We start from the raw sequence: 11083 nt of genomic DNA, 5'->3' as shown, positions 1-11083 counted from the left end.
AGGCAATATACAGGAAGAAGCTGCCTGATTCAAATGCAGAGGGGACAAGAACCAGATGTGGAGAAAGGCAGGAGGAGTAGACTGGGACAAGGAGCCTGGGAGGGGAGACAAAGATTGGCTGGGCCAAGAGAATGGGAAAAGGAGCTGGCAGGGGATGACACTGATATTTGATGAGAAGCCTGGGGAGGGAGACTGGGGCTAGGAGCAGGGAGCCAGTGGGAATGTGTGTGGGGTAGTGAGTGGAGGTTTGGGTGGAGAGAGAGACAGATCAGGGAAAGACCAGGTGATGGAAGACTGGGACCAGCTGGACAAGGGGACTGGACATTGTGGGGAGACTGGGACAGGTATTCTGGAGGAGTGAGACTAGGGGCTTTTTTAGACAAATAGTGCGTGACAAGATGGAGCGTAAATCTACCTCACACTTGCCTGCCATGCACTAACTGTCCATGTGGACCCTGCCACCATGCACTAAAAGTTCCTAGTGCACTTTGATCTACTTCTGTTTCAAAGCAGAGTAGCTCATAGTGCACTCAGGAATTTTTAGTGCGCAGCAGCAGAGTCCATATGGGAAGTTAGTATGCAACATGCTAGTGCGATGCAGATTTACACCCCAGCATGCTGTGCATTAAATGGTCATCTGGACAAGTCCTAGGACCTGCTGGGCAAGGAGACTGGGACTAGGATGAGACAACTGAGAAATGGAGACTGAAACTTTGTATGTGATGAGAATGGGACTTGGATGAAGAGCCAGGGATGGGGAAGAGACAGAATTGGGACAAAATCAGATGATCCAGAATCTGATCTCAGTCAAATGTAAATCTGAAATAACTCCAATGAAAACACTGGGGTACTCCAGACTTATTCCAGTGCCACCAAGTTCAGAATATGGCCCAATAGTTGCAACTTGGGATATAGGAATGAGAAAGTGCCATAGAATGTATCTGATGAAACTCATCACTGGTTGCCATAAAAAGAAGTCAGCATTAGCTAACAGTTACCATGCATCAGCGTTATGGATAACATAAATTCCCCCAATTCTTGGAAGATAACTGTGGCAACTTTGTGAAATCTGTTAGCAAATATTGCTAGTGTATATGACTTGTCATTTGCTAAATATTCACATAACAGAGCAACTAAAAGCCAAAAGTTAGAGCTGTAGACTTCTTTTTCCCCAAGGTACCTGGAAGATTTCCATTGTCATCCGCGTCATTTATAGTAGCTCCCCATCTAATAAGAAGCTGCAAACAACCCAAGCGGCCATGAAAAGCAGCATAATGAACTGGCTTCCAGTCATTCTTATCTGAAACATTTGCATCCTAGAATGAAAGCAGCAGGTTCATTTATTTAGTTCCTATATGTTTCGTTGGAAACAACATGTACATCAGAGATTACATTTGTAAACAGAAATCAGGAATTTATAGTAGGTAACCAAATCAGTTATGAAAACCTATATTACTTTTAAGTAACTTTAAATAAAGATGCTATGAACAAATGATTCCCATTTATAGGCATATAGATACATACTTTCCCCTACGTTTTTTGGTTTTATTTAAAAAATTAAAACACATACACACACATTATATATATAACATTTTTGACATACTCTGGCCATGTTGCTGCTCACTATATGTTAGATATAAATTTGCCTTTTTTTAAAGCTAAAAAATATTATGATTGAAAAAGATCATGATAATAAAAGCTTCTGATCTCTATTTAACTAAGTCACTATCAGCTAATGAAATGTTCTACTTTTCCAAAGTATTCATTCTCTCTAAATTCTTGGATCATTTTCCTTATGTGCCTCATAATAAATAACTAACATTAATTTAAACTAGTATGCTCTCACCAATAGCACACACACAATAACTAAACTACAGGTCAAATCCTACAGTCCTAAGTCCCATCAAATCAATAGACGTTTTTGTTTGCAAAAGTATACCATGATTTGGCCCTCCTGTAGGGAGTTGTAATGGTATAATTCAAGTGTACCATTTCTCAAAAAAAGAAAAAAAAATCCCCGCAGAAGATAAAATTTCCTCACCATTCCACTCCGGAGTATGGTTTGTAAAGTGTATGATTGTCCATGGGCTGCAGCTAGGTGTGACGGAGTGCATCCTCGGTCATCTTGAGCTGTTAAGTTTACTCCATTCATTACAAGGGCCTAAATAAATACAAAGCAGAAATTCAGTTTACAAAATTAAATAGCAAATGTCGCCTGGGAGGATTACTTTATACTGTCAGCAGGGTAACTTCTGGGTGAAGTAGGAAGGAGTATTAAATAAGTACATGGATGTTGTCTTCTCTCATAGCAATGAATGCAGTATATTGTGCTGTCCCATCTCTCTGTCTTATATCCACCTGTTGTCTCTTGCCTTACACACAGATCATAAGCTCTTCGGGGTAGAGACCATCTTTGCATTCTGGGTTTGTACAGCAGCTAATATAATGGGGTCCTGGTCCCTGATTGGGGCTTCTAGGCACTTTCACTGTACAAACAATAAAGAACATAATAATAATGTATAGGTAGATCTATCTTGTGTATTATTTATAATCAGAAATGTTTCTAATTCTGAAAATATCTAGCTGAAGTTTCCAAAGCTATCTAAGGTAGGGGTTCTCAACTTTTTTCTTTCTGAGGTCCTCCCAACATGCTATAAAATGCCATGGCCCAACTATGGCACAACAACTGGTTTACTGCATACAAAAGCCAGGGCCTGCATTAGGGGGTAGCAAGCAGGGCAATTTGCCTGGGGCCCTATGCCACAGCAGCCCCCATGAAGCTAAGCTGCTCAGGCTTTGGCTTCAGTCCCAGGTGGTGGGGCTCAAGGCCTCAGGCTTCAGCCCCATGCGGGGGGGCTTTAGCTTTCTGACCTGTCTAATGCTGGCCCTGTTTGGCGGACGCCCTGAAACCTGCTCACGGCCCCCCAGGGTGCCTCGGACCCCTTGTTGAGAACCACTGATCTAAGGGATACAGATGTCCAGTTGGCATCTAAATATCCTATGCAGCTTTGAAAACCCCACCATGATATACAGTATGAATCTTGTTACCACTTCTTTTCAGAACCCTGGAGTAAATCCTCAGCTGGTGTGAACTGTCACAGTTCCACAATGAGTGAGGATCGGCCCTATTTACTTTTGATGTCAATATTTACACTTACCTGCATACAAGTATCATGACCTCTGATAGCAGCGAGGTGAGCTGCTGTCCAGTCTCTTATAGCTAAAGCTGTTATATCAGCCCCATGCCAGAGCAGCCAGTGAAGACACTACCAATCAAAACAAAGACATTCATTTGTTTTAAATATAGGTTATTATCATGGATCCAGTATACAGTTCTAATAGGGAATTCACTGCAAATTATCAGTTGATATTATGTTTCAAAGCATTATCGGAATTCTCCATTATTACAATAAATCACAACAGAGCATGCATTAGTAAGTTGTTGCTGCATTAGAAAGCTACAGCTTCATTCCTTCATCCATCCAAGAAATATACCAATCGCGTACTAAAGCGGACCCAAGCATGCCTTACTGATCTTATAGTATGGCTTATGTAATTTTACATTTCAATTTTAAAAGATTTAAGATGTAACCTATAGGGCTATTTGTGTAATGTTTCTTTCCACTATGAAAGTGAAAGGATACATTTAAAAATTCGAGAAATGGGCACAAACATACCTCTCTACAATTCTGATTATGTTTATTGCAAACAAAGAAAAATATCAACCCTTTGCCTTCCCACATTTTTCTGTTTAAACTCCTGGACTTGTGGTACCCTTTCTCTCCTCCCATCTTCCCATGACCAAGCCTCACTTTCAGAGGTATTATTTTGTGCTCTAATGGTCACTTCCAGCAACTCTAGGTGCCCTCCAGAGCATGAGATAAAACTTTATTTGTTAGGTGTACAACATTTTCTCCAGCAGCAGTTTAAGCCAGGCTCCATCACTGGTTCCTCTATTGTCTCTCTAACTGGGGCATTGGAGAAGGTTGGCTAGATGAGACTCAACCCAAACAAGACCATGACTTGACTTACAGGGTGGGGGAATCATTGGAAAAATGGCAGAAACTATAGAAACAGCCCAGACTGATGGAATATGAGCACAGTTTGTTTCTAAAGACCAAAAACCTGGGGGTCTTGTTAGCTCCCTGGTGGTTTCTGGACACGTGGAAAGCAGCAATGTATTTCTTATTACTTGCATTTAGCAAGCAGTTTCCTTTGGTATATGGATCTTACCACAGTTACACATGCATTTGTCGCTTCAAGGTTAGATTGCTACGGTGCATTCCACATGAGGTTACAACATGACACAGCTGCTAGTTCAGAATGTGGTAGCCCAGTTTTTAATCTCTGGAAGCTCATAACACTTGTGCAGCGGTTGTCAACTGATTTACGGGTAAATAGTCACGGTGTTGATTTTGATCTGTAAAACTCTAAATGGTTACAGTCCTGTCAAGTCCTTCTTCAGCCACCTGATGTACCAATGGAATCTTAGTTTGAGTACAAGAGGGAACTGGGCTGGTGGCACACTTCTCAGTTGAAATCAATGGCTCTTAAATTCGCTTTTCATCTAGTTGGCCAGAGCCCAGATTTGGTTACTTTTAGGATTTTCTGTAAATGTTACATATTTCCCTGGGCTTTCCCTGAAGTGAAGGGGAGGAGGACGGAACAGGTTGCTTGAGGGATGGAGGAAGGCATGAGTCTGTAAGGAAGACTATAAATGGAGCCTATGTTAGGACTGGGAAAGTCTCCTCTGGGTTTTTCTGTAATGTACTATGAAATCCTGTGACGCTGAATACATATAACATGCCTAGGGCATGGAAAAGGCACAATAAGTCTAGAAAACTGAAAAATAATATATTAATTTTTGCATCATATTTAAAGTGTATATGCATCATAAGTTCCTGCTTTACTAGTGCTGAATGGATTTACTAAGCAATAAATAGACAAAGAGATTATTGATTCAGCCAGATCAGCATGAGCTTGCAAGCCTGTGTTCAGTCTCTCCTATCCTGAGAAGGAAAGCATTGATCCATAAGAACCTTGTTGTGTCCTAGATCTAAAAAAATGTTTTACCTCCAGGCTTCCAGAGTGCGCTGCACAGTGCAAAGGTGTAAATTTATGGACTAAATCCACCTCATTAATACTGGCTCCGCTTTTTACCATTGATGCAAGTTGTTCTACATCACCGGCTTTCACTGCCTCATGTAGATTAGCATAATTTGGCTTCTTCTTGACAGCTGTTGAAGAATAACAAAGGGTCATTAACCACTTGGATGACATTGTGGGGACATGAAACATGGAATGAATCAGAAGATGCTGACATGGAAATGTTTATTAGTTTTGAAGATGCTCATCAGCAATATAATGAACCTGATCTTTACTCTGACAAAACTCCCCATCCCTAGTAGCCAATATAAACTTTTTCAGAATGAGGGCTGTAGGACTGGATGCTATGTCTGTGAGAACCTTTATCACACGGTCAAACCTACTGAAACATCAAGTTATCATTTAGCATATTTTGATACCAGAATGACAACTACTGTAGAGAGTGATTCTTTGTCCAGTAAAAACGCTTAGCTCTTACATAGTGTTTGTCATTAGCAGCTCTCCAAGCACATTGCAAAGGAGGTAAGCATCATTATCCCAATTTTACAGAAGCTGAGACACAGAGAGACAAGCCCAGGGTCACCCAGCAGGGGAGCCAGGAATAGATCCCAGTCCAGTGCACAATCCATTAGGCTACACTTACTCTATTAATCATCCTGTGTTGCTTGGTATTACTAATAGCTATGGCATTTCTACGGTAGCCATCAGCTTGTTATTATGGCCTGCAATCCTGCTCCCATTGACGTCTGTGACAAGAACATAAGAACGACCATACTGGGTCATACCAAAGGTCCAACTAGCCCAGTATCCTGTCTTCCGACAGTGGCCAATGTCAGGTGCTTCATAGGAAATGAACCGAACAGGTAATCATCAAGTGACCCATCCCCTGTTGCCCATTCCCAACTTCTGGCAAACAGTCTCAATGACTTTGGTGATGCAGGATCAGGCTGTAAATTTACAGACAGTATCATCCAGAGAATCTGGCACTGGAGTGGGAATCAGGTGACATCAGTTCTCTTCTGGGCTTTTCCACAAACTAGTTGTGTGACCTTGGGCAAGTCACTTAGGGCCAAAATTTGCAAACCTAAATAAATGGCCTGGTATGAGCCCATGTATGGTTCTAGACAGTTAACTTCAGACAGCTAAGTTTAAAAGTAACCCAAAATGGCTAATAAGATGTCAGCAAAGAACCACCTTCCACAGCAGTGGTATCAGAGTGCACTATTGTGTTATTTCATTAGGTTTGCCAAGGTGATGAGGATCCTCACAGATACAGGATCCAATGCTACAGATCACACAAGTTTCAGAATGTGGGGCTTAACCTATTTGTGCCTCAACTTCTCCCTGTGCAAAGTAGGAATAATAATGGTTACTCAACACTGTAGAGCAATTTTAGATGCTAAAGCATATACATGCTAAGTATTATTAGGAAATCACCACACAATTTATGTAAAAAGTGCATGAATGTCCCTAACAAGTGTTCTCTCTCTATCTCTGCACATTATTGCTATTTATTTATTTGTATTGCAATGGCACTGAGAAGCCTCAGTTGTGAACCCAGAGCTCCACTGTGTTAGGTGCTGTATAAGCACAGAACAAAGAGATAGTCCAGGCCTCAACAATCTTGGGGGCTTACTTTTGGCTGGTGGTTTTGGGGGTTTTTTTTGTTTTCTTTTGGAGAGGAGTTATTTGTTTTTGTTTATTTTCAAAAACAGTGTCAGCAGTATCATTAGGACAGTAACCCAACAGACCTCAATGGAACTATACTGATTTACATCAGCTGAGAATCTGACCTACTGTATTCAATGAGAAGAACATGTGGGCATTTTGACAATGTTAATGCAATGAGTTTGGGTTAAATAATCTCTTCCATAACACAAACACACAGAAGGGCTGGCAAACATGGTGAATTTTGACTTGTGGCATGTCCTTGGAAACACCTAATTGGTAAAGAGGGAGAAGTTTGCACTCCCCATTTTCTATGGAATGGACAGTGGCCCCCTAAAACTGCAGATATACTGAGATCTGCAACCTGAAAGGTAAAGGTAATCCAGATGCCCAATACCTCTGTACTACTTCCCAGCTAACCTCCCAATTTGTCACATTGTATTGAACTTTTTATTGAAACTATTATCAAAGTGGTTATAGAGATTGTTCATTAACAGAAAGCCCAGTTTTCAGCAAACAAAAACATCAATAACCAATTTGGTGAAAATTTCAATACCATTTTTGAGGTAAAAAAATCTGGAAAAAATTTCAAAATATGAACAATAGTTTCATTCTGAACCCCGTGAAGGAGAAACAACGTTGAGACTTTGATTTTTTCTTTGTTGTTAATTAGTAAAAAAAATATGAATCAGCTACACACTGAACCTCTAAGGGGGTATTTCACAGTGCACACAGAAGGAAAGATCTTATGATAATAGCAATCATAACCTCTCTGTCTGAGCCACTTGCAGATTTTAATCAGGAACCTCAGTGAGCCTCATTTATTAGTGAGTCATCAATGGTACAGCCAGGAATAAAACCCAGGTGTCCTGACGCCCCAGGGCCATGCTTAACCATATTTTTAACAGTTTGTCAAGCAGGATAAACGCAATGCAGTCACATCCCTGTGCTATGACATGCCATTACCCGATGCTGGAGTAGGGCTTCCAGTCTACACAGATCAGGGTGGGGAGGAAGGAGCATTCAGAATAACCTGCATGCCTCCCCCCTGCATGCCTCCCCGCAAAGTCATGAACCCTGTGGCTCCAGCCCTTGAGGAAGCAGCTTCATAGGTGCTGGGAAGGGGCAGGAGCTGAGCCAGGCTCACCAGCTGGAGTGGCAGAAGCAGCAGCCCCGTTCGTAGGCATGTTGGTCACTCAGCCAGGAGGGAGCCTTCCTCACTCACATCCTCCTCCTCTCTGTGCCTGCCCTGGCGGCTGCTGCAGAGGGGTTGCTATAGAAACAGTGTACACTTCCTGTGCTGATCACTTCCTCCCCTTGGCTGGGTGTCCCTGCAGTATGGCTGGGGAGGGGGGGGCTAGGGCCAATGTCACACGGGAAAGGGAAATGTCGGGCTGGGCTGGGCATGGCTGGGAGAGGAAGGTAGTGGTGTGGGGCAGGTCTAAGGTCTGTCAGTGTGGGAGGAAGACAGTGTCTTCTGGGGGGGTATTAGGAATCTGTGAGCGGGAGAAGAGGGCAGTGTCTGGGGGTGTGTGAGGGGTGTAGGTACCAGGGGTCTGTGAGCGGGAGAGGAGGGCAGTGTCAGGGGATGTGTGAGGGGTGTTGGTACCAGGGGTCTGTGAGCGGGGGAGGAGGGCAGTGTCAGGCTGTCTGTGAGGGGTGTAGGTACCAGGGGTCTGTGAGCGGGGGATGAAGGCAGTGTCAGGCTGTCTGTGAGGGGTGTAGGTACCAGGGGGTTGTGAGGGACGGAGTAGGGCAGCGTCAGGGTGTTTGTGAGCTGTAGGTACCAGGGGTCTGTGAGTGGGGGATGAAGGCAGTGTCAGGGGGTGTGTGAGGGGTGTAGGTACCAGGGGTCTGTGAGCAGGGGAGGAGGGCAGTGTCAGGGTGTTTGTGAGGGTTGTAGGTACCAGGGGTCTGTGAGTGGGGGATGAAGGCAGTGTCAGGGGGTGTGTGAGGGGTGTAGGTACCAGGGGGTTGTGAGCAGGGGAGGAGGGCAGTGTCAGGGGGTGTGTGAGGGCTGTAGGTACCAGGGGTCTGTGAGTGGGGGATGAAGGCAGTGTCAGGGTGTGTGTGAGGGGTGTAGGTACCAGGGGGTTGTGAGCGGGGGAGGAGGGCAATGTCAGGGGGTGTGTGAGAGGTGTAGGTACCAGGGGGTCTGTGAGCGGGGGAGGAGGGCGGTGTCAGGTTGTCTGTGAGGGGTGTAGGTACCAGGGGATTGTGAGGGATGGAGTAGGGCTGTGGCAGGGTGTTTGTGAGGGTTGTAGGTACCAGGGGTCTGTGAGTGGGGGATGAAGGCAGTGTCAGGGTGTGTGTGAGGGGTGTAGGTACCAGGGGGTTGTGAGCGGGGGAGGAGGGCAATGTCAGGGGGTGTGTGAGGGGTGTAGGTACCAGGGGGTCTGTGAGCGGGGGAGGAGGGCAGTGTCAGGTTGTCTGTGAGGGGTGTAGGTACCAGGGGGTTGTGAGGGATGGAGTAGGGCTGTGGCAGGGTGTTTGTGAGGGTTGTAGGTACCAGGGGTCTGTGAGTGGGGGATGAAGGCAGTGTCAGGGGGTGTGTGAGGGCTGTAGGTACCAGGGGTCTGTGAGCAGGGGAGGAGGGCAGTGTCAGGGGGTGTGTGAGGGCTGTAGGTACCAGGGGGTTGTGAGCGGGGGAGGAGGGCAATGTCAGGGGGTGTGTGAGGGGTGTAGGTACCAGGGGGTCTGTGAGCGGGGGAGGAGGGCAGTGTCAGGTTGTCTGTGAGGGGTGTAGGTACCAGGGGGTTGTGAGGGATGGAGTAGGGCTGTGGCAGGGTGTTTGTGAGGGTTGTAGGTACCAGGGGTCTGTGAGTGGGGGATGAAGGCAGTGTCAGGGGGTGTGTGAGGGCTGTAGGTACCAGGGGTCTGTGAGCAGGGGAGGAGGGCAGTGTCAGGGGGTGTGTGAGGGCTGTAGGTACCAGGGGGTTGTGAGCGGGGGAGGAGGGCAATGTCAGGGGGTGTGTGAGGGGTGTAGGTACCAGGGGGTCTGTGAGCGGGGGAGGAGGGCAGTGTCAGGTTGTCTGTGAGGGGTGTAGGTACCAGGGGGTTGTGAGGGATGGAGTAGGGCTGTGGCAGGGTGTTTGTGAGGGTTGTAGGTACCAGGGGTCTGTGAGTGGGGGATGAAGGCAGTGTCAGGGGGTGTGTGAGGGCTGTAGGTACCAGGGGTCTGTGAGCAGGGGAGGAGGGCAGTGTCAGGGGGTGTTGAGGGGTGTAGGTACCAGGGGGTTGTGAGGGACGGAGGAGGGCAGTGTCAGGGTATCTGTGAGGGGTGTAGGTACCAGGGGTCTGTGAGTGGGGGATGAAGGCAGTGTCAGAGGGTGTGTGAGGGGTGTAGGTACCAGGGGGTTGTGAGCAGGGGAGGAGGGCAGTGTCAGGGTGTGTGTGAGGGGTGTAGGTACCAGGGAGTTGTGAGCCGGGGAGGAGGGCAGTGTCAGGGTGTGTGTGAGGGGTGTAGGTACCAGGGAGTTGTGAGCGGGGGAGGAGGGCAGTGTCAGGGTGTGTGTGAGGGGTGTAGGTACCAGGGAGTTGTGAGCGGGGGAGGAGGGCAGTGTCAGGGTGTGTGTGAGGGGTGTAGGTACCAGGGAGTTGTGAGCGGGGGAGGAGGGCAATGTCAGGGGGTGTGTGAGGGGTGTAGGTACCAGGGGTCTGTGAGTGGGGGATGAAGGCAGTGTCTGGGTGTCTAGATCTCAGGGGTGGGGGATCTGTGAGTGTGGGGAGGAGAGCAGTGTCAGGGTGTCTGGGGAGTCTAGATCTCAGGTCTGTGAGTTGGGAAGGAACACAGTTTTATGGTGTCTGTGGGGGGTCTGTAAGTGGGGAGAAGGGCATTATCAGTGTGTCTATGACGGGTGTACATATCAGGGGTCTCTGTGAGTGGGAAAAGAGGGTAGTGTCGGGGGGGGGTCTAGGTATTGGGTCTGTGGGAGAAGTAGGGCAGTGTCAGGGTGTCTGTAAAGGGTGTAGGTCTTAGAGGTCTGGGAGTGGGGGAGGAGGGAAGTGTCAGTTGTGTGTGTAACAGGTGTCTGGGGGGGTGGTGGTAACTGTGGGGATGGATGTGGGTCTCTCTAAAGAGACATATCAGGTGTGTCTCAGGGAAAAGGTGGTTGGAGGTCTCTTTAAAGGTGACCTGTTTGATAAAAAGAAAAGGAGTACTTGTGGCACCTTAGAGACTAACCAATTTATTTGAGCATAAGCTTTCGTGAGTTACAGCTCACTTCATTGGATGCATCCATGCCTGTCTGGCATGATGTGAACTGTAGCTCACGAAAGCTTATGCTCAAATAAATTGGTTAGTCTCTAA

General features: G+C 46.5%; 1 protein-coding gene across 1 annotated transcript in view; it reads right to left on the bottom strand.

Annotated features, from left to right (window-relative positions):
* The window catches only part of ANKRD42 (ankyrin repeat domain 42), a 28997-nt gene extending 21036 nt beyond the window's left edge, over nucleotides 1–7961 (bottom strand). Inside the window, exons 1-5 of the mRNA XM_077807670.1 lie at nucleotides 7922–7961; nucleotides 5074–5237; nucleotides 3159–3266; nucleotides 2042–2161; nucleotides 1181–1316 (exon numbers count right to left, since the gene is read on the bottom strand). Of these exons, the coding sequence (XP_077663796.1) occupies nucleotides 1181–1316; nucleotides 2042–2161; nucleotides 3159–3266; nucleotides 5074–5237; nucleotides 7922–7961 (568 nt within the window). The remainder of the gene's footprint in view (nucleotides 1–1180; nucleotides 1317–2041; nucleotides 2162–3158; nucleotides 3267–5073; nucleotides 5238–7921) is intronic.
* Between the last annotated feature and the right edge of the window lie 3122 nt (nucleotides 7962–11083).

This window comes from Eretmochelys imbricata, chromosome 1, assembly GCF_965152235.1.
Source record: "Eretmochelys imbricata isolate rEreImb1 chromosome 1, rEreImb1.hap1, whole genome shotgun sequence".
Taxonomy (NCBI): domain Eukaryota; kingdom Metazoa; phylum Chordata; order Testudines; family Cheloniidae; genus Eretmochelys; species Eretmochelys imbricata.
This window is presented reverse-complemented; position numbering and strand designations above follow the sequence as displayed.